Source organism: Gopherus evgoodei, chromosome 2, assembly GCF_007399415.2.
Source record: "Gopherus evgoodei ecotype Sinaloan lineage chromosome 2, rGopEvg1_v1.p, whole genome shotgun sequence".
NCBI classification, from domain to species: Eukaryota; Metazoa; Chordata; order Testudines; family Testudinidae; genus Gopherus; species Gopherus evgoodei.
The window spans coordinates 61476390-61499027 of NC_044323.1; the positions used below are offsets into that span (position 1 = coordinate 61476390).

Sequence of the window (22638 nt, forward strand, 5' to 3'; positions counted from 1 at the left end):
ATATAATGTATGGATGATGTCATTAAGTGCATAAGCAGCAAAGAGTCCTGTGGCACCTTATAGACTAACAGACGTTTTGGAGCATGAGCTTTCGTGGGTGAATACCCACTTCGTCGGATGCATGATTAAGTGCATAGTGAGCCCTAAGCCTGCAGACCTCTTGCAAAACTCCTGCTGAAATCAATGGGAGACGGAGAGGTGCTCAGTTCCACCAATCAGGCCACCTAGATACCTAAATTAGATTCCTAACTTTAGGTACCAGGTTTGCAAATGTTGGCCTTACCATACTATTTTAATAGCTTCAATACCTTGTAGATGGAGATTGCACTAGTTAACATGTTAAGGGGCCAAAGCTGCTCCCATTGAATTTAGTGGAAGTTTTCCCATTAGCTCCAACAGGAACAGGATTAGCCCCTAGAGGCTTTCAGTGTTTTGAGAAATAAGACCAAAAAAACCCCAAAACCTGAAAACAACCCCCCCCCAAAAAAACCCAACTACCCCGAGAAAACGTTAATAAAAAGTTGCAGTGAATTATATGGATTACTACAATTCTATATGTCCCTGAATCAGGAACACATCCCTATTCAGGAAAGTACTTAAGTATGTAATTAATTTTAAATATATGTTATGGGACTTAAGCACATGCCTCAAGGTCAGCACATGCTCAAGTGCTTCCCTGAAAAAAGATGGATTTAAGCACTCCATATGTGCTTTCCTGAATCTTGGCCTAGATAATGGCCCAGAGCGCAGTTCTATTTAAAATGTTAAAAACAAACAAACAAACAAAAACCTGTTGGAATTATTTATATAACTGCAGCCCATTTACACATATATACAGAGATTGAACATATACTGGTCCAAGGTCTTGGGCTTCCTAAATTAAATCTTGGTACAAAAAAAGCAGTGGCATCCTGAAGAACAGTGAGAAATTAATGGTTTGATATTTCATGAATCATTATGCTATTGTTTGTTTATTTATTATTGCAGCAACTCGGAACCCCAGTTATGGACCAGGGCCTCATTTGTGTAGGTGCTCTACAAACACACAACAGTAGCAACAACAGCAAAAGATGGTCCCTGGTATAATGAATAATACAGGCATGCACACAAGGTGTATTTTCACAGATTTGTTAGCACTATGCAGCTTTTGTTCTAGTCCTGGTAAGTCCTTAAATACTGGACTTTACATTAATTTCATTCTGATTACCATTTTCTTCATTTACTCCTATTTCTATTTCAACTTGATTTTTAATGGGTGCTGTCAAGTATTTTTCCCACTTTGAACTTTAGCGTCCAAAAAGTGGGGACCTGTATGTACCCTTCTAAGCTTAATTCCTTGCTTAGATCTGATAGCGCTGCCACCAACCAGAAATTCCAGTGTCTGGTACACTCTCTGTCCCCCCAAAACCTTCCCTGGGGGACCCAGGACCCAAACCCCTTGAGTCTTAAAACAAGGAGAAATAAACCATTGCCCCTCCTTCCCCCTCCCAGACTTACCCTGAGAGACTACTGTGATCCAAACTCCTTGGATCTTAAAACAGAGAGGAATTAACCTTCCCCCCACCTCTTTTCCCCTCACCACTCCCTGGTGAATTCAGACCCAATCCCCTTGGGTCTTAAACAAGGAAAAAAATAAATCAGGTTCTTAAAAAAAGAAAGCTTTTAATTAAAGAAAGAAAAAGTAAAAATTATCTCTGTAAAATTAGGATGGAAAATGTTTACAGGGTCTTCAGCTTATATAGACTAGAGGGACTCCCTCCCCTCTAGCCTAAGATACAAGTTACAGCAAACAGAGGTAAAATATCCTTCCAGCAAAATACACATTTGCAAGTTAAGAAAACAAACATAAGACTAATCCGCCTTTTCTAGTTAGTACTTACTATTTTGAACATGAGAGACTGTTTTAGAAAGATTGGAGAAAGATCTGGTTGCACCTCTGGTCCCTCTTAGCCCCAAGAGCGAACAAGGAACAAAACAAACAGCACAAACAAAGACTTCCCTTCACCGAGATTTGAAAGTATCTTGTCCCCCCATTGGTCCTCTGGTCAGGTGTCAGCCAGGTTCACTGAGCTTCTTAACCCTTTACAGGTAAAAGGGACATTAACCCTTAACTATCTGTTTATGACAGGTGCTATCTTGAGAATCACCAGTACTAGAAATACTAGCAATATTAGAGAGCAAGGAGTCTCAATTTTCAGACTGTATGGAAGTATTAATATCTTTGATCTGAGAAATAAAAGAAGTTGGTCCAATATTACCTCATCCCCCTTGTCTCTATAATGTCCTGGAATCAACACAGTTTCAATACCACTGCAGACGAAAAGTATTGATGTGGTAAACTCTTCTCCACTTCTGTGAGCTGATGGGATCCAAATCAAGCAGGGCCGGGGAAGTGAGTGGTAAAGATGGTGAATGCCAGTTTTGGAGCATGCTCTCCCAATATGCCATTGCCGCCATCATCCATCCTTCCCAGAACCCTATGAAAGCTAATCAACTGAAGCACTGCAGAGTTTGGATTCAGCAGAATTTTGGAGGCAAAGTTGGAAATGGAGGTGGTTTCTATCACATACTCTTTAGCGGAACCCATGAATTTCCAATGGGCCTCCTTGTGGGGGGTCAGCCAGTGTTGGTAAAATTCTGCAGAATTAATAGGGTAACTCTTTATAAGATAACATGCATATGATATCTCTTTACTAGTCCTGCAGGAATTGCACTGCTTGGAGGATGACGGCTATCAGAGCTGCTGTGCAGAGCTCTGTGGATCCCTTTCTGGAGCTGCTGATTTTAGGAGCCAAAGACCCTGGCTATTCCATGGAAAAAGAGCAGGGAACTCCAGGCATGGAGACTCATTGAAAGTCGTCTTCTGCATGGGGTAAAATATAACCCAGAGTCTCTCTTTCTGTGTCACAGTCAATACTTTACTGAATCATAAACTATTGGCTATTATCTTGGTGGGGGCTCTGGTTCTCTTTAACTTGCTCCCCGGCCTTGGTCTGAAATAGCCAGAATTGGGTTACCTTCCAGGCATGCTGTACAAGGCACTTGTTTGACAGGGTTTTGAGAGAAAGTTTTGACTATGTTCTTGAAATGATGGAAGTAGAAAGGAGCTTTTTTTCAGATGGCCTACTGGCTGAGTTAATTTGTTCCTGTTTGAATGTTTGATTTTTAATGCTGCCTGGTGTATTACACTATTGAAAGATTAATTGTCAGGGGCCCTAGAGCTCTTCTGTAGGCATTTTATGTTTTACTACTATTTAAATCTAAAGAAAAAAATAACTGAAAGAAAGTTGTATTAGCGCTGAAGTAAGAGAGTGAGGTTAACGGCAAGATGTCAATCAAAATGATTTGATTTTAAAGGCTGGCGTCAGCTCATTTAGTAACATATATTTTCCATATTTTATTAGGTTACTGAATGTTACTTTATAAAACGTCTCCATGGTTCCACAAAAGTCCTTCCAACAAAGTCTGAGAGGCCATTAGAGACCTATGCAACATCCACTACTATAAGCAGTTTCTCTTTTCCAAACTGTGAGCACTATCATGGTGAAAGAAAGTTAAAGTATCGGTGTCTCCTGGAACTTTGAGGGGCCCACTGTTGCTGGCATCATAGGTTAGTGGGGTGCTGAACATCCTCTGCTATGGAAGTGACATAAGCTATACTGAAAAAACTCACTTTTACTCCAGAATAGTGTATGCATATGGGGAGTTATATTAGAACTAGACTGGATCAATTTCCCTGAACAGATAAGCCCCAAGGCATCTCTATTGGGAAGGTACAATTTCTGGGTCTGTGACTATAATTTTGGCAGGATCCAGATGCAAAATCTGGATTTTTATGATGCAGTTGTACATCAGGGTCTGGAGCCTTTTGGTGTAACAGGAAAAATTAACCTTGTTCTATATTTAAGCAGTGAAATTTTGAGATTAGGGTGAAAAATTGGCTATATCCGGCAGTGCAAGTTTTCTGTGGTGATGTTGTGCCAGGATGCATCAGGGTTTTGTATTATTTTGGGGGGGGGTGTGTGTGTAAAAGGCATATCTACACCTGTTCTCCAGTTTTGCTGTACAATTAGAGGATTTGTGCAAAACAAGGGCTGTAGCTGGCAGGATTCAGGTGTAAGATCCAGGGCACCCGAACTACTATTACTCCATCATGAGCAGTTTTTATGGGTGCAGTAGGAGCAGCTGCACCTCGTTTAGGCTGTGGAAACTGGGAGGTGGCTGCCAAAAGTGACTCGATCCAGTAAGACAGCGGGTTTGCACCGGACTCTTTGCGACACGTTTGCGCCGGGGGCCAGGACTTTTTTGTTCTGGTGCAGTAGGAGCAGCTACAGTTTTGCCAGCGCAGTGTGGGAGATTGGAGAGGACAACGGGGAGGCTCCATCGGGGCCAGGTAGCCCCAGCTTCACCCTGCTTCTGCGCGGGGGAGGTGCCCGGCGGTGCGGTGGGTGTGTGGAGGGGGCAGGGCTGGCTTAGGACCCGTCAGCAGCCGCCCCGCTCTCCCCTCCCCGGGTGCCGGGGATGGGGGTGTCAGTGTCAAGAGGCAGCAGCAGCCTCTGGTGCCAATCCCGGGGCAGGGCGCAGGCGGCGAGGGGATTGGAGTCGCCGAAGCGTCAAGCGTGACCGCCCGAGGCCCCTCCTGCCTGCTGGGAAAGCCATAAAACACCTCGGCGAGGCGCCGAGCCACAGACCGGAGAGTCGAGCCACGGCGAGAGAGCGACGCCGACCTGAGCGCGGGAAAAGCCCCAGCTACAGAGCCCGCCGTGAGTACCCGCGGGGCCCCCTGGTGCCGGCCGGGGGACGCTGCCAGCCCGCCGCGCGCAAAGCGGGCAGGGGCCCGCCTCAGCCGGGAGCGGGTGCGGGGCGGCTCCGCGCCCCTCGTTAGCACCGGCCCCGCGGCGGGGGTCTCCGGCGGTGCCTCGCCCGCCCGGGCTCGGGTGCAGAAACATTCGTGTCTTCCGCGTTTCGGAGGAGGTGCGAAGCCGCTGCCCGTTTGCAAGGGGGAGCCCCGGCTTGGGTGCCGCCTCCTGCCCGGGCTGGGTCCAGCTCAGCAGCCGGTGGAGCGGGCGGTCAGAAACCACCAGCGCCCACAAGCTTTTTAAGGGGAAACCAAGTGTGCCGGTGCGTGGGTCTCTTTCCCCACTCACGTTGCATTGGAGGCTCCGGGTCGCTTCCTCACATCCTCCTAGAAAATCCCCGCAGCGTGTCCTGGCTCGTGCAGCTCTGCCCTGCGGCTGCTGCTATAACCACCCTCCACCCCCCCGCCTCAGGCGACGACAAGTGCAACTTCCTTGCACAAGCTCGGGGCGCGGGGACTTTTATCCAGCGCGAGCGGCTCCCGCGTGGCCGATGCCCGCCAGAAAGGCGGGGGGCGGGGGGGGCGCAGACTTCGCAAGTCGTGTCCGGGTGGGACTGACACAGTCCCGCCGCCGAGCGCTCAGTCCCGGGAAGGCTCAGCTGCAGCCCGGCGCCCGCCCTTTCACGCTCCTTTCTCCCGCCCCCGCCGCCCGGGTCTCGTGCAGATGCAGGGGACCATGCGGTTGTGGCTGTCCGCGGTGACTTTCGCCCTGTCCTTGCTGATCTGCCTGGGGACGCTGGCGGAGGCGTATCCATCCAAACCTGACAACCCCGGCGAGGACGCGCCTGCGGAGGACATGGCCAGATACTACTCGGCACTGAGGCACTACATCAACCTCATCACGCGGCAGAGGTAGGTACTGGACACCCCAGCGCGGGCAGGAAGGGCGAGCACAGACCGGCTGTCCTGTGTGTGGGGTGGGGTGGGGGGAGAGCCTGTGTATTCAGCAGGCTCACCCCCATCCTGTTTCTCAGAAAACAAACTGGGGAAATAAGTTCTGATCTCGCCCAGGCTCTGCTCTGTATGAGGGGCTCGTGCCCTCTGCACAGCAGCCACTAGTGAGCACTGCTGGGAGTGGGATCTAACTCCACTAGGATCTCTAGCTCATGGTCCTTCTACACCAGCCAGGTGGGCAGACGTAAAGGACAGTCTGGTCAAGGCTGAGATCAGGCACCAGAGACTGAGCATGGTCCAGTGTGGGGTATGGAAAGAGCAATATAAGAGGTGAAGTGGTGAGGGGGGCACAACTGTGGGGAAGCTAAAATGCCCCAGTCAGAGCTCTGAGCACTTGTGAATTCACAAAAATGAGGCCCCGAAGAAAAACAGTAAGAGAAAAAAGTGTGATAAGGGTGAATTCCATTTCTGTAGCAACCACAGCCACTGCTTCATGATGAGGCAGTTCCTGTCCAGATACAGCACATGGGTTTTGTGTAACGTGTAGGTAAATGTGACCTCCAATATGAATAACATGTAATAAAGGATTGGTGGAGTGGTACCAATATGGGCTTATCCAGTTTTGTCAGTTTTAACACGAAGAGCTTTCGGGGCTAGGAACATGAAAGTAATAGGAAGTTTATTTTATGGAGAGAGTACCGGCAGAAGCGAAGGGGGAAATAAAACATAAACTTGGAACATGAGAGTGTGAGATAGACCAGGAAAAAAAGCAGAACAATTTCACACTTTCATTGCTGCCGCTGTATCTCATATTTATCCAGTGTTTATCTGGAGCGAGTGACAGTTCTTATTGTTGCTGAAGAATTGTAGTAATTCAGAAATCTTTTGTTTTGACAGCTGCTTAGTACACCAGTCACTTAACAAATAATTAAAGAGCGCATTGTGTCGGTAGGCAAGCCTGCCTTTAATGGTTATCTAGGAATGGCCCTGACTTGCTCATGTTACTGCAGATGTATGTGGTGAAACATCAGATTGAAGTGAAAGGTAAAATTACAACGTCAAATCCCTTTATTCGGGGGCATCAGTCCAATTTAGTTCAGCTGGCTAATAGAAGAGAAAGCTTCCTTTGAACTATGCGTCACCCACAAAAGCTGATGCTCTGATAATTTCCCATCTAGGCTATTGGAACCTCCTTTTTGCTGTGTTTTTGCTTTCCTCCCTCTAGTTCACATAAAATGCAGATGCCAAGATTTTCTCTTCTTCTCTCCAAGGCTCTGCCCATATCATCTTCCCCTTTCTTCACACTCTTGAATCACTACATTGGTTTCCCACGTCTTCTCTCATATCCTGTTTCTCAAATACAATTTCTTATATCAGCTGATTTATTCATTAGACCAATGGCCCTCAACTTTTCCAGACTACTGTGCTCTTTTCAGGAGTCTGATTTGTCTTGCGTACCCCTAAGTTTTACCTCATTTAAAAACTACTTGCTTACAAAATCAAACATAAAAATACGAAAGTGTCACAGCACACTAATAGTGAAATTGCTCAATTTTACCATATAATTATAAAATAGATCAACTGGAATATATTGTACTTACATTTCAGTGTATAGTATATAAAGCAGTATAAACAAGCGATAGTCTGAATGAAATTTTACTTTGATTGCCTTTGCTAGTGTTTTTTATGTAGCCTGTTTTAAAACTAGACAAATATGTAGATGAGTTGATGTACCCCCTGGAAGACCTCTGCTTACACCCAGAGATACAAGGTACCCCTGGTTGAGAACCGCTGCATTAGACAGTATTTCAAGTGTGGTTCTAGTCTGAAAAGTGACTGTGTAAAAATGACATCATCTTACTTAACAGATCCACTGCTTACGTTTATATCATATTCATATCTGCTTCCTTTAGTGACAAAAATAAGATTTTACTCCCTCCTTATCCCTCTTAGTGCTACAAAGTCAGTATAGCAGGGGGAGAATAAGCTAGATTCCATCCTAGTGTGCACATTATAAATAGAATGATTAACCAAAGTCTTTATTGATCATAAGGCATGAAGCAAAAAAGAATCAAGTATGATTTTTATATTCCAGGTGGCAAGTGGGGGGAACACTCATTTTACTTTTAAATGGAGTAAATTTGAGTTGGAGAGTCAGAGAGTTGAGAGACAATAAATGTAGAACCCTACAGTGCCAGTTTCACAATGTCACTTTCCAGAGTGGACCACACTGTAATCAGAGGAATGAACTTTATTAAATTCCTTTATTAAAGTCCAAATAGGACTTTATTAAAAAACATGATGCACCGTTTCTCTTGTTCAGTGCATTAACTGCACTGAAACAACCCACGGCAACAGGCTTGCAATTGGTTTTAATTTAACTTTTGCACATTTCCTATTTCAACAATGATAGAAAATTTTGTGTGGCATAAACGTCTTTCAGGTCTGATCTAGGATCTTGAGTAATATTCAATATGTTCTAGCAGAAGTGTCAATACATTTCTTTCTCTCCACCTCTTATACTTTTACAGTTTTCCCTTTCTCGTTATGAACAGCATAACTAAAGTCAAAGTTCTTCGGTGGGAACTTTATTTCATGTTACTTAGTACTGGATAATGGTTTTCAGAACTGGTTCTGACGAGCTAGGTGCTGGAACTAGGGGTGCTGGGCATGCTGCCGCACCCCCTGGCTCAAAGTGGGTTCCATTATATACAGGGTTTATAGTTCAGTTCAATGGCTTTCAGCACCCCCACTATACAAATTGTTCCAGCACTCTCGATGGAACCTGAGACTGCAGAGAGACCTGTGATGAGAGGGCATAGCTAAACTGCAAACTAAGCCTCTGTCTGTGGGACCTGGGCTTGTGTACTCAGCATTTTCAAGCCCATGCTTGAACATCCACTCTGCATTGTAAATCTGGGTTTACAATTTCTGGACCCAACTCTCTCAGCTATGCTAATGTGTTTGTATTTGCATCCACACTGCAAATGATAGGGCTTGAACTCAGGACGCAGGCTTTGACCCACCCCCTTAGCAGAGTTCTAGGAGGACCCGGGTCCTTGAATCAGACTGATTTGTGTGTGGATGGAAGAGGGAATGGGCTCAAACCTGAGTTAGAGCCTGGGCTTAGTTTGAAGTGTAGACATAGCCAGGGACGCTCCCGACGGGAGGAAGAGGGAATTTCGGCATGCTCATCATGTCTCACTGATGCTAAGCAAGATCCAAGGCCTGGTCTGTACTAAAAAGTTAGGATAACCCATCTACGTTGCTCAGTCCACACCCGTGGGCTGGGCAATTAAGCTGACCTAACCCCTGGTATAGACAGCACTAGGTCGATGGAAAAATTCTTCTGTCGACCAAGCTACCACCTCGCAGGGAGGTGGATTACCTGCACCAATGGGAGTACCCCTCCTGTCAGCGTAGATAGTGTCTGCACTGAAGTGCTACAGCCCCCAGCCTCTCCCTTACCCTGGAATCCCCTAGGTCCAGCCATGAGCTTCCAGCTCACCACACAATTGGTGAAACATACGGGAAAGGGTATGTTTGAGAGGAAAGAGGCAGAGATAAGTGCCCTTTCTTTTTAGGTTTCCACTGCCTGCTTTGTCGTCTGATGCTTCTGTAGCTACTGATGGCTTTTTTCTGTCCCATCCCTCCTGGCAATTGCTGCTGTTTTAACCAAGACCTCTTATTATCTCTTTCCCATGGGCTACTGTTACCCACAACTACAGTAAAACCTGCCGCCAAGAGTGACCATTCATGGGAGCTAGCAAGAGTGATTGCTTGTAATAAGTGGCTTCTCTTCAAAGGTTTGCACGTGGGAGAGTGGTGGCTGTTGGAAAGGCATCTGGCTCTAAAGGCAGTGCCACTGCCAGCAGCAGCGTAGAAGTAAGGAAGATCAGTTTCCTCCTACAAGTTTGTTTTTATGGATGGGAGTAAGAAAATGTGGTCACTGGTCGCAGATGACAGGTGGTTACTCTTCACAGTTAAATTATAGGGGGGAAACATTCCCATGGCCTCTGCAAGTAGTCACTCATGACAGGTGGTCTCTTGTCAGGGATGGTCACGAAGGCCTGTTGTACTGTACTTCCTCTGCCTCACCTTCCATGAGGCTATTCCTCATTCCCAGACAGGGCCCTTCTTAGCTGTACCCTCTTGCTCCAGTGGTGCCCTTGGGAACTTCGTCTGGACCTCATCCCTGTCCTGCTGCTTGAGTCAGAACCCCATCCTTCCTCGAACCATCTGCTATCCCTGTACAGTGGCTTCCTTCCTGCAACTGGCACTGCCCTGTCAGTTTGTTGCCCGCAGCTTCTGACCCCTGAATCTTCCCTCTCTTCTTCACTTCCCCCATGGCTTTTCACTGTCACCACTTGCCTCCCCCAGCTTGTTCTTTGCATGCCTTGCCATTCTGTCTTATAAAGAAACATATAACATATCGTTTTAATTATAAGCCAACAAGAAGGTGGAATTCCTATAGGAAGAGGCTCTAATCCAGGGGCTCTAGATTTTTCCCATTTCACATCTATATCAGATCTGTAATGTGAAAAAGAGCCTTTGTTACATGCAGATTCTTTTGATATTGAGGACTTTGCAAGGTTCTGAGCACCTCCTACAATTTGCTGCTGAGCACCCTCAACCCCTACTAGAGGTGCTGAACACCTTATAAGATTTGAATTCCCAGGCCCAAATTTTCAAAAGTGGTGCTCTGGGTGCGTAATGTGAAACAACAATGGCCTGACTGTCACAAGTGCTGAGTGCTCACAGATCCCCTTGACTTCAACTGGAGTTGTGGATTATCTGCACCTCTGGAAAACAGGCCTTGATGTCTAAGGGTATGTCTGCACTACAAGCACTGCAGCAGCACAGCTGCAGCACTGTGGCTACACCACTGTAACACTACTGTGGACACTACAGTGATGGAATGGATTTTTATGTTGCTGTAGTGAATTCACCCTCTCGAAAGGCAGTAGTTAGGTTGATGGAAGAATGTTTCCATTGACCTAGCTGCATCTACAGTGGGGGTTAGGTTGACCTAACTGTGTTGCACAGGGCATGATTTTTTTCATAGCTCTGTGCTAGGTAGCTAGGTTGACCTAAGTTTTAGGAGTAGACCGGGCTTCAAATTGGGCACCAAACACTACTGGCCACTTTTGCAAAGCTGGTCCTTGATCTTTAAAATGTTAATACTATTTGATGGAAGTGGTTGTTCAAACATCTTGCACACAGCAAACAGTAGGTTGGGATACTGTCATTGGAAAGTCTCTGAGTGTAAGATAGATACGGAGAAAGTACCATTTACTCTGGTGTAAAGACTTTATGAAGGATTTCCTCCAATGGCAACTAATTCTCTTTTGTGTTCAGCCCTTGGCTTTCAGTTCAGTTCTCTTGTCATTGTTCTACTGTGACCATAAGGGCTATCCTAGGTGATAGAGACTGCAAAACTAAGGGGCTCAGCCAAGCCTCGAACATTTAATATTAGAAGAATTTGTTTTCCTTTTTAGTCTTTTGCCACTGGGGCTGATCCTTCAGTCAGCACTCCATTCCATGATGGCATAACCCTATTCAGGACACAGACACAGACACATCCTGTATGACAACACAGTGCAGCACAAAGTGTTGTCCTCAGTCAGGGAGACAGGGAGTTTCAGGGACAGAGTGTGTCGAGTATCTTAAAATAAGAATCCTCTTCATGTATCTGAGCCATGTCTCCTCTCTTGCAAGGGACCCGACTCAGTCCTTATTCAGACAAAATTCTCATTGAAGTCAGTGGGAATTTTGCCGAGGTATGGGCTACTGGATCCAGTTTTTAATTTGTTTAATCAATGTCTTAAAACCAAATATTTTAATCAGGGAAATTAGATTCCTCCTTAGGGGACACCCCAGTCACATCCATATTAATTGGAGTAGGTAATTAGAAACAAGTTCCTTTGTGGTGATGGAGCATAAGACATTTGATTCAGCATCACGCTTGATTGAATTACTATAATAGCATTTCACTGTGTGCGGCTGGTTCTTTTCAGATATTCATTTTCAATCAGTTTATATAACAGAAATTTGCTTCCAGAACTTGAAACTGATACTGCATCTCTCTAAAGCATGGACAACATACTAAATTGACAAAGACCATGGAAAAAAATCCAGTCATTAAGATATAATGATAACAAGTCAGCCTTGTTTCCACAGTCAAATATCATGGTAAGCATATGAAAATCACCGCACAAATTGTATCAAGAAAAGCTGAGAGTTTTTTGTTGGAAGTTTGCTCTTCTGCAATCTAGCTGAACCCACTGCAGGGACATCTTGAGGACCATTGACTTCAGTGGGGCCAGGATTTCATCCCATGCATTTAGTAATTCTTTGCCAATGTAATTTTACTGTCGTTTTACCCATTCAATAGAACCTCAGTGTTACTAACGCCAGAGTTACGAACTGACCAGTCAACCACACAGCTCATTTGGAACTGGAAATACACAATAAAGCAGCAGCAGAGACCACCTCCCCCCAAAAAGCAGCAAATACACTACAGTGCTGTTAAACATAAACTTCCAAAATATGAAAGGGAAAGCAGCATTTTTCTTCTGCAAAGCTGTATTAAGTCAATGTTCAGTTGTAAACTTTTGAAAGAACAACCATCTTTTGTTCAGAGTTACAAACATTTCAGAGTTATGAACAACCTCCATTCCCGAACTCGGAGGTTCTACTATATATCCATACAAGTAATAAACCATGATCTTTATTTCTTTACAGTGAAGGAAGTGTTCTCTTGTGGTTACCATTACTATTGTAACCTAGTGATCCTAGGCAGTAATGGATTACCTGTCAAGCTGACTGCTCATTATTGATACTGTTTTCAGAAAGGAGAAAAAGGGCACGTTCCTTTACAAGAAATGGGAATTGGGATTGTTTGTTTTTTCAAGTAAATGTTCCTAATGGATTCTGCTGTTTTCAGGATTTTTTTTTAAATGCAGGAATGGAAACACAGTTGTCAGGTTTACTAAGAACAAAGATAACACCCGACAACAATTGTCATACCATCTTACTAAAATGCTCTGATTTGCAATACAGTATCTACAATGGCAAGATTTTTAAAAGTGACTAGTGAGTTTGGGTAGCTCAAGTTTTGGGTCCCCCACTTGAGACAACTTTAAGGTGTTTGATTTTCCACAGGTCTATACTCAACACATTTTGAAAATCTGGCCCCTTTAAGGAATCTCATCTCATGTTACTAATTAATTTTGGAAATCTTGGTCTATATGTATAGTAAATTGATGCAATATGAGTCTTTTTTTGTATTCACTTTCTAATGCAGGTAGTTTTTGTGGATTTCTCACTCAATGAATTTCTGATGGAAGATGCAGCACTATCCAAAACTGTGCTGGAATTGAACAAAAAAACCTTAACTGCCTTTGTAGAAAAGGATCATAAACCTCAGATCTGCTGTCATATTTCAACTTCTCTCTCCTTCCCTCACTTGCATATCCTCCCGCACAAAAAGTGTGAATGTCAGATATCTGCTAATACCCACCAAACAAAGAAATGTTAGAAATGTACGGTTTCTATCATGTACATTATAACAGGTGATTATGGAAAATATTTCTATATGAGGGGTCTTGATATGTACTAGTTATTAACATATTTGTTAATGTTTTAACAATGTGACACTAGAGTGACACATTCTCCTATGAGCAAACTGGGTTCAACTAAACACCTGCTGGAGAGTTGCCTTTACTTTTGCCGTACAAAATTTTACAATAAAGGTTTGTATGAACATTCCAAAGTTAGTCTCAATTTTAAAGTTGGAGGTATGAAAAATTAAGTACTTTTTTTTTTCATTTAATAGATATGGAAAGAGATCAAGCCCAGAGACACTGATCTCAGATCTTTTGTTGAGAGAAAGCACAGAGAATATTCCTAGATCTAGGTAAGTACAAAGGTGCTTTTTGATAGCTTTTATTTCTGTTTTAAATTTAGCTATTTCAGTAAATGATTTTTATAGGCAGAAAATACGTAAGCATCAGAAATTAGAACACTGTTTTGGATGTCAGTTTATATATATAAAATAATTGTATTTGTGTGTGTGTATGTGTGTGTATATATATATATATACACACACAAATACAATTATTTATCCATTATTAGAACAACACAAATATCCTAGGAACATAGGGGCTATGATACCAGATCAGACCATTGGCCCAAGTCAAGTACTGTATCTTACTTTTGTCAGTAGCTGATACCTGATGTTTAAAGGAAGGGAAGAATCCCCATGATGCACCTCCCTTATTGTGAAATGCTGCACAGAATACCACCCTGACTCCTGATGGTGATTGTGACATTCCCCTCTGGTGTTATCCAGACCAGTGATCTGCTAGGTCACTCCAATCCTTGACTCTGGGAGCAGAGCCAGCTTTAGGCCAATTCAACCAATTCCCCTGAATTTGGCCCCGCCCCTAAGAGGGCCCCACGCCCAAGCCCCAGTACGGCGTACCAGCAAGAGCCAGTGCACTGTACCGGGGTGGCCCGGCTTCCCCAGGGGGCAATTTAAAGGGCCTGGGGCTCCCAGCAGGGGCTGGAGCCCCAGGCCCTTTAAATTGCCACCAGAGTCCCACTGCTGGAGCCCAGGGGTAGGGCTGTGGGGCTCTGGGGGCTATTTAAAAAGTCCGGGGCTCGGTTGCTTCTACTGCCCCAGCCCTTTAAATAGCTGCAGGAGCCCCACTGCTTCCCCAGGGCTCCCTCGACTATTTAAAGGGCCAGGACGGTGGAAGCAGGGAAGCCGTGGGCTGTTTAAATAGCCCCCGAGCCCTGGGCTACTGCTGCTACCCAGTGGGGGAGGGAGGAGGAGGAGGCGGCACTCACTGTACAGGGTGGGCTGTACCCCCTGTACCCTGCACTCCCTGCCCTGCTTGCACCAGTTGTGTCTGCAGCCAGCCCTGCACCCCCTGCCTGCAGCCAGCCCGTCTCCAGCCAGCCCCGCACCAACCCCTGCCCGCAGCCAGCCCCGCCCTGCCTGCACCAGCCCTTGCCTGCAGCCAGCCCCGCACCCCTTTCTTTGTCTCCAGCCAGCCCCTGCCTCCAGCCAGTCCCACACCCCCTGCCTGCAGCCAGCCCCTGCTGCACCCCCTGCCCTGCCTGCACCAGCCCCGCACCTCCTGCCCTGTCTCCAGCCAACCCCTGCCACACCTCCTGCCTGAAGCCAGCCAGTCCTGCGCTCCTCTGTTTCCAGCCCTGCCAACCCCTGCCACACCCCCTGCGGCCCTGCCTGAAGCAAGCCAGCCCACCCCACAGCCCCCTGACTCCAGCCAGCCCCGCACCCCTTGCCCTGCCTGCAGCCAGACCCTACCTCCAGTCAGCCCCTGCCCTGCCTTCAGCCAGCCCCATGTCCACTGGTGCCTTGCAGTTCCCAGGGCAGTAACCCTGCTCACCTGCTTCAATGAGAGGAGCAGGGAGCAGCTGGAACTCACACATGTGCACACCCTAGGGTGACCAGACAGCAAGTGTGAAAAATTGGAACAGGGGGTGGGGGGTAGTAGGATCCTATATAAGAAAAAGACCCCAAAATCGGGACTGTCCCTATAAAATTGGGACATCTGGTCACCTTAGCACACCCTCAGGGAGTGCGGGGACCCACACATGTGAAATGGAGCTCATTTCTAGTTCAGGTCCATCTTTTTTAAAAAGAACTTAGATAGGGTTAACATATTTTCCCGGACATGTCAGGCTTTTTGGTTCTTATGTCGCCATCCGGGAGGAAAATATGGACGAATGGTAACTCTATTGGTACAAAAAATACATACTGTGGCACATCCCTTAAATCAGAACTTTTTATAGGGAACTGGTTGCTAAGAAATGAAAAGCTTTTTTTTACTTTTTTTTTTTTTAGTCATCCCTGCCGGGGCCGCGCCAAAAATGTTTAAATTGGGCCCCGCACTTCCTAAAGTCAGCCCTGTCTGGGAGCCAGCCTTACCCTGTTCTGCTGTGAGAACTCCCACTCTTGTGCTGTTCAGTCACAGCGTCTGGCATGTAAACTGCTCTCAGCTACTTGCAACTAAAATACACTAGCCAATATCTCCGGTCCCAGACACCACTCTAGGAACCTCCATCTTGCAGTGTCCAGTTATGCCCACTGGATACTGCAAGCTTATATGAGTTCGTCAATTTAACAAAGAAATTGATATGTACCAGACTTGTCATCCCAAGAGGAGTCTCTGACACACTTCAAACCAAATGTACTGCTTCAGGTAGAATAAACAAACAAATTTATTAACTGTGAAAGATAGATTTTAAGTGATTATAAGTCAAAGCATAACAAGTCGGATTTGATCAAATAAAATAAAAGCAAAACGCATTCTAAGCTGATCTTAACACTTCCAATGCCCTTACGAACTTAAATGCTTCTCACCACAGGCTGGCTGGTTGCCCTTCAGCCAGGCTTTCCCCTTTGATCAGTGCTTCAGCCACTTGATGGTGATGTCTGTAGATGGAGGTGGAAGAGAGAGGAAGAGCGTGGCAAACATATCTCCCTTTTATCATGTTCTTTCTTCCCTCTTGGCTTTGCCCCCCACTCCCTTCAGACTCAGGTGAGCATTACCTCATCGCAGTCCCAAACTGACCAAAGGAAGAAGGAGTGACTCACTTGAGAGTACAACAGATCTTTCCTTGTTGCCTAGGCCAGTGTCCTTTGTTCCCGTGAGGCTGGGCTGGGTTTGTCCCATACATGCCCTGATGAGGTGTGAACTGCCCCTCTGCTCTTGAGGAGTTTTTGCCTAGGCATGCTTTAAGCCATGAGGACACATTTTCAGCCTCAGAACTATATACATGAAATTACAACCTATAACATTACTATAACAGTGATTACTATAATATTACCATAACAACAATGCTTAGTACATCATGAGCCTTCCAAAGACAGCCGACATGACAAACTGCATTAGATACCACACAATCATATTGTAAGGATGAACATGGGGGTGTAGGGTATTCCCATGAGGTACAGAATGTCACAGTGATCCACCTACATACTGAAACCTGAGGCATGTTTCCCCATTAACTGTTAATTTCCTTAGTTTTATTTTTCTCTCTGAAATCCTGGGTTCTTTTAAAATATCTTTAGGTGGGAAAATCTCTGACTATCTTAATCTAAACACAGATTATGTACAATGCTTTCTTTAAAATATTACGTTTTGCATGAGTTTTGTGCCTAATATTTTACAAAGTGAAAAGGTCACAAGTTGGTAAATTTTGCTTGGCACACACAAGAATATCTACATCTGAAAGCTCATGATCTGGATGTGTGATTTTACTATAACATCATATAAAACAACATTGTCCAGGGTGGCTGATTTTATTAAAGGTGTTATTGACTATCTCAGTATAATGTTAATTGCTAAGGTCTGACTATCAGTGCAGAAGGCCAGTATAAGATCTATACATCACTGAAATTCCACTTAAACTTGATGTTGTGTGGAATAAGCAGAACCTTAAAGATGCATAGGTCTGGTGTTGGCCCTTTGCACAGGGGTGAATTTCAGCCTGTAAGTATACATCCATTTAAGGTAATGGCATATCTGATTAAAATACTATAATAATCACTAAGATTAACACAGTCTTGCAAAATTCTACTTGCCGCCTCATCTGGATTGAGTTTATTTTTTTAATAAAGATGTAAAATAGTATTTTTAAATCTTAATTGTAGTTAAGAGTGGGTAAGCAGAGTTTAAGCCTTAACTGTTATGTTTAAAAGATTGATGATAATGTCTACTGTAGAAGCAAACTGTTTTTACAGTAGCTATGTCATAATACCCAAGCCAGTTGTGCTTCATAAATCAATATGCATGAGCCCAATGGGAGTACTCTCGTGCCTAAAACTAAGCACACATGTAAATCATTGCAGCATTGGGACTGAAGGGCCTAATCCCGCAAACCCTTTGATACCTATGGAAATTGTCCGAGCAGTGGACTTTCAAGATTAGGCCCAAGTATAGGAAATTCTACTACAAAGTTAAAATACAGCATTATGGTTATAACTTTAAGTGCACCTGCTGTGATAAAATTTATCTCATTGATTTGATGTAAACATTAATGTAAACTGTAGTGAAATAAGTTATGGAGGTTCTCTATGCTTTATAAAGACAAGGCAGAACGCTAATTCTTCAAGGAATGCTATCAGTGTCATCAGCTTGGGGCAGCACACATGTAGTGTTACAATTTATGTAATTCCTCCATGTAATTCTTTATACATAATTTCCCCCCCCCTCCAAAAATGCTACAATGCTTTATTTATTATAATAATCAGGGCCGGCTCTAGGCACCAGCGTTCCAAGCATGTGCTTGGGGTGGCCCTTTTCAAGGGGCGGCATTCCAGCTTTTTTTGTTGTTGTTGCTGCTTTGGCTTGGGGCAGCAAGAAACCTAGAGCTGATAATCATTAATAACTTAAAGCCTATGAACAAAAGTAAATAAACAAGTGTGCGTGTGAAATGGAAGAAATTATAAAGAAGAGATTTTAGTTTCATGCCCTCAACAGGGTATTGTAATCAACAGTAAGATTAAAACAAGGTCCAAGATTAATAAAAAATAAAAGCAGTTTAAAATTAGTTCAAAACTTAAAGTAAAGTAATTATGTATATATTTAAGAAATAGATGAATGCATGGGTAGCTAGAGAATAGATCTAGTTTCCCATTGCTGTATCATCACCAGAAGGGTCACATCTCATGGCTCTGTCACTTCTGTGAACTTAGACATTGTACCCAAAATTAATGAAATATGAAGAAAAACCCGAATAGTTTTCAGATTGGCTGAGTCTCCTCTGATGTGCATTCTTACCAGCTAATAAAGAGAAACTCCATAAATGTCTTGAATTAACACTGTACGTTTGGACATCTAAAGAAAGTTTCTCCCTCAGTGGAACATCGTTACTAGATTCTTAGAGAAAATAGATCAAAAATAAATGCCCTGGGAAACTAAGGGAAGCATTGAGTTTAATACAAATGACTCTCTTATGGCAAGGGTGCATGGGTTTGATCTTGTGGATCCCATCTAGTCATTAGGAAATCCTTATACTGTATGTGTATTGTCTTTTGTCTCAGTTATGTTCTCCCTCTTTTTGTCTCGCTTTCTGTACACATGTAGTACAATACCAGGATACAGAAATACTTTGGGCCCGTGGCATTTGCTTTAGCAAATATTTTAAACGTCATTTATTTAAAATATTAAGCAATAATGCACTGTAAGATTTTAACAATCGCTGCTGTTACCTTCAGATTGAGTTCTAGAAAAAACTAAATTCTGGGAGAACAGCATTATAGAATTTTGCTAAATTCAGTAAGTCCTCTCTTTGAAAAATGTCTGTTGTACTGCTAAGTCGGAGATACAAGTGTGCTAATAGGCATGTTTATATCTCTACATGCCATAATTTTTTAGCAAGTGTTAGCCACTAGCATGCATTTTTTCTGCACTGGGTCTTAGTACTGCAAAGACACAGCACTGATGCAGCAACATTTAGGGGCCCATTACATAACAACATGTGGGTATTTAGCCACCTGACTTCCATTCATTTTCATGGAAGTGGAGCAACTCAGTCTTCATACTCACATTGGAAATGTATCCCATACTCTACTAGTGGTATTAAAGTGAGACCTTTTATTACTTTTTCCTATTAAAAGATCATTGATTATCTTAAAATCTATTTGGTTCTATCTCAAATCTTTCAGAGAAAATTTCATAACATGTTTAATGTGTGTTACAGGTTTGAAGACCCTTCTATGTGGTGATGGAAATTTCAGCACATCGTCAAACTTTTCCTAGTTTTCAATCCATACTTATTGCTATAAGACCAATCACAGTTTATCACTCCTCAGTGCATGCAGCCATCGTACTGAATTCTGTAGCATTTTTCCTTCATCATACTTGTATATACGTTTATTTAAATAATTTATTTGTGCATTCCACAATGTAACATACTAAATAAAAGACAACAACACTATTATTGGCATAGTAAAGATTTGTTTTAAACTATTAAAACTGAATTACAACCTCCCTGCAGTCTAAAGTAGCATGTACAGTGATCATTTCACAAATATTAAAATAGTAATTGTGAAAGGTGAAATAATTACAACACTTACCTGGGCCTTTAATTCAATTTTTCTGTTTTGATTTATACAAATTTATTTATGTTTCATAACATCCAATATATCCTACATAATTTAGGAAAATAAAATGATCTGGAAAGTGTTTTTTCATACTCATTATACAGAACAATTGTTTATTATTTACATTAACCCATATATTAAAATTAATAGCATTTTCAAAATACAAAGAGGTTTAATTCTGCTAAACTGTCAAGACTGATTAAGAGTTCAGATTTAAAAAATGGAATCTCTTCATTCTGGCAATATACAAAGTGACAGGAAACAATATAATTCCTAGGTAATATTGCAATATGAATTTGGAAGTGTTTGAGAGTTAATAGTTGATTCCATGAAAAGCTACCTAGTGAATGTTTGATATTTCCTTTGTGATATTTCTTTATTTCTGTCCTAGTCACCCTTTCCATGAGCAGAGAGTACCTAGATCAGGTACAATGGTATTTTCTTTGGTGTTTATTCTCCAAAATGTTCCATGCGTAAAATTCCCATTACCCTGGTGGGAGAGCTACTGATGCTTATTGAGTTGAAAATAACCTTAATGTTTTCATTCAAAACTACTTAATGTTATAACAGCTTTTTCTACTCTCATTCTATATATGGTTCTGTCACTGTCAGAGATTCAGTGTGGAATATTGTCAGTAGCTGTTTGTATTATATTTGGCCTTTTATATAGAGTGGCACAGATTCTGGTCCTTAGTCCCTGATATTTCAGCATGCTACCCCTTATTTATACATCAGAGATAAGTGCATAGGGATCGTGTGAAAGAACACAGCCAAAATTGTAAGTCAGAGAAAAATCTGCTTGGAAGTTTGATGTATAAACATTTCATATCTGTTTTACAAATATTGTTATATTGCTAAAACACAAATACATCTATACAATTTAAGTGGGTTTTTAATCTCATTACAGATACACACTGGATGTGTTGTTACATTTTGCAGTTCCTCCACATTTGCCAGTTAATGTATGTCACGCCTACTTCAGTGAAACATTAAAAACATATTCATTTAAAGAAAACACGCAGATGGTATTTTAATAGGCAAACTGTTTCAACACCTACATTGTCACTTTATTGATTTAGACTATATAATTGGTCTATTCTGGTGCAGTCTTTACAAAAATTGAATTTAATGAGATATATATTGTATTTACCACTGATTTCTTGCATTGTGTATAATAAATACATTAGTGATCTTGGGGGACTATGATTTGATGGTATTGAGGATGTTAGTAGATTCCATGACTGTTAAATTAGAGTTGCCTAGTTGCCTCTATATATGCCCGAATGGAGAAAGGAACGGTTAAAGGAGAAGCATATCCACAAGTTACTCACTCTATGCAGTCCCACTTAATTCTGTGAATTTTCTTCATCTTATGGAGCACACACCTGTGTATAAAAGCTAGTGAGATCTCTAAGATGTTAAGTTTTATTTACCTTATTGTTTTAATGAGGCATCAATGACAGAGTCAAAGCAATCAAACAACATGATATTATATATACTAATATGGTTCTTGGATTTTCTTTCTAAATCTTCCTCTGTTGCGAATGAAGCTCTTTATAGTATTGAGTGAAACTTTCCTTCTGAGGAACAGTTTGTGTACCTCATCTTCCAAATACTAAGGAAACTGAAACATTCAAAATCATGAGTCAGGCCCCCCAAATCATAAAACTATCTTAAAAATGAGATGTTAAACAGTAAATTTGGGGTTCTTTTGATTTGCCTTCTGGTTTTTGAGCCTTTAGGATTTATATTTTCAAACTTTTCCACAGCCATGAGGGGTAGATCCTAATTTTTTCTAAAAAAAAGCTGAGATTCATGACTCCAGAAGTTCGAGGCTTTAAGAAAATGAGAAACAATAAAATCATGAGAATTGTCAACACTGTATTGATTCTACTGGGAGTTCTGGCTTCATAAGAAACATAGTGTGAACCAGGGCCAGCACAAATAGGGAGGATTTATGCAGAAACTGATGCATGCGCATGGGGGTTGGAGGGTGGAGGCAGTTTGAGGGGCTGACGCAGCTTCCAGGATCAGGCCACAGAGCAAACAGAAACCGCTGAGACCCCCTTCTTAGCCTTAGTTAGCTCCCTACCAGCTTGAGTCTCAATAACTTCCCTTGCTCCACCTCTGTCTCCTCCTTCACAGTGAACTTCCGCCTACCCCTGCAGCGTGAACCATATAAGTGACAGGCCAGTGATTATATTGATGTCTACCTTTACGAAAGACAAACTCTCCAAAATATACTTCTGCCCAACTCTGATTTATCCAAAGAGAGGGTTTCCAAAATAAGACAGATTATACGCATTCTGTAGATCGTATTTGTAAAAGGAAAATTATACACACACACACACTCTACTAAAAGCTCCACCCCACCCCATTTTCTGCTGACTCCAGGAGTCTCCTGCGCAACAATGAATTAATTCCTCCACCCACCGCAGTCTTCCACTTCTTCCTAATTCTGACCCTCTCCATGTTGCAACATGATTTTGGCTGGGGCTGCAGTCTGCTAATGGTGATGACTCTAGCCCTCTCTCAAATTTCAGTCCTACCTGAGGCCACAGCCCCGCCCTCGCTTTGACTGGCACCCTTCCTTGAGGTAGAGCAGCCAATCAGAGCTGCTGCAGGAGGCAGGAGTTTTGGGGTGGGAGAGGGAGTAGCCCTCATCATTCTCCCAGGAGGGAAGGAGTCCAACAGCAGCTCTGCCCTTCCCCTCCTGTGCAAATGGCTCAGTTTGCTTTCTGCT

At 43.1% G+C, this 22638-nt stretch overlaps 1 protein-coding gene across 1 annotated transcript; it reads left to right on the forward strand.

Annotated features, from left to right (window-relative positions):
* Window positions 1-4488: 4488 nt before the first annotated feature.
* NPY (neuropeptide Y) lies at window positions 4489-19729 on the forward strand. Its single transcript, XM_030550813.1, has 4 exons — window positions 4489-4763; window positions 5523-5710; window positions 13590-13670; window positions 19493-19729. The coding sequence occupies exons 2-4, from the start codon at window positions 5523-5525 to the stop codon at window positions 19515-19517; spliced, it is 294 nt and encodes a 97-aa protein (XP_030406673.1). The 5' UTR covers window positions 4489-4763; the 3' UTR covers window positions 19518-19729.
* The last annotated feature ends 2909 nt before the right edge of the window (window positions 19730-22638 follow it).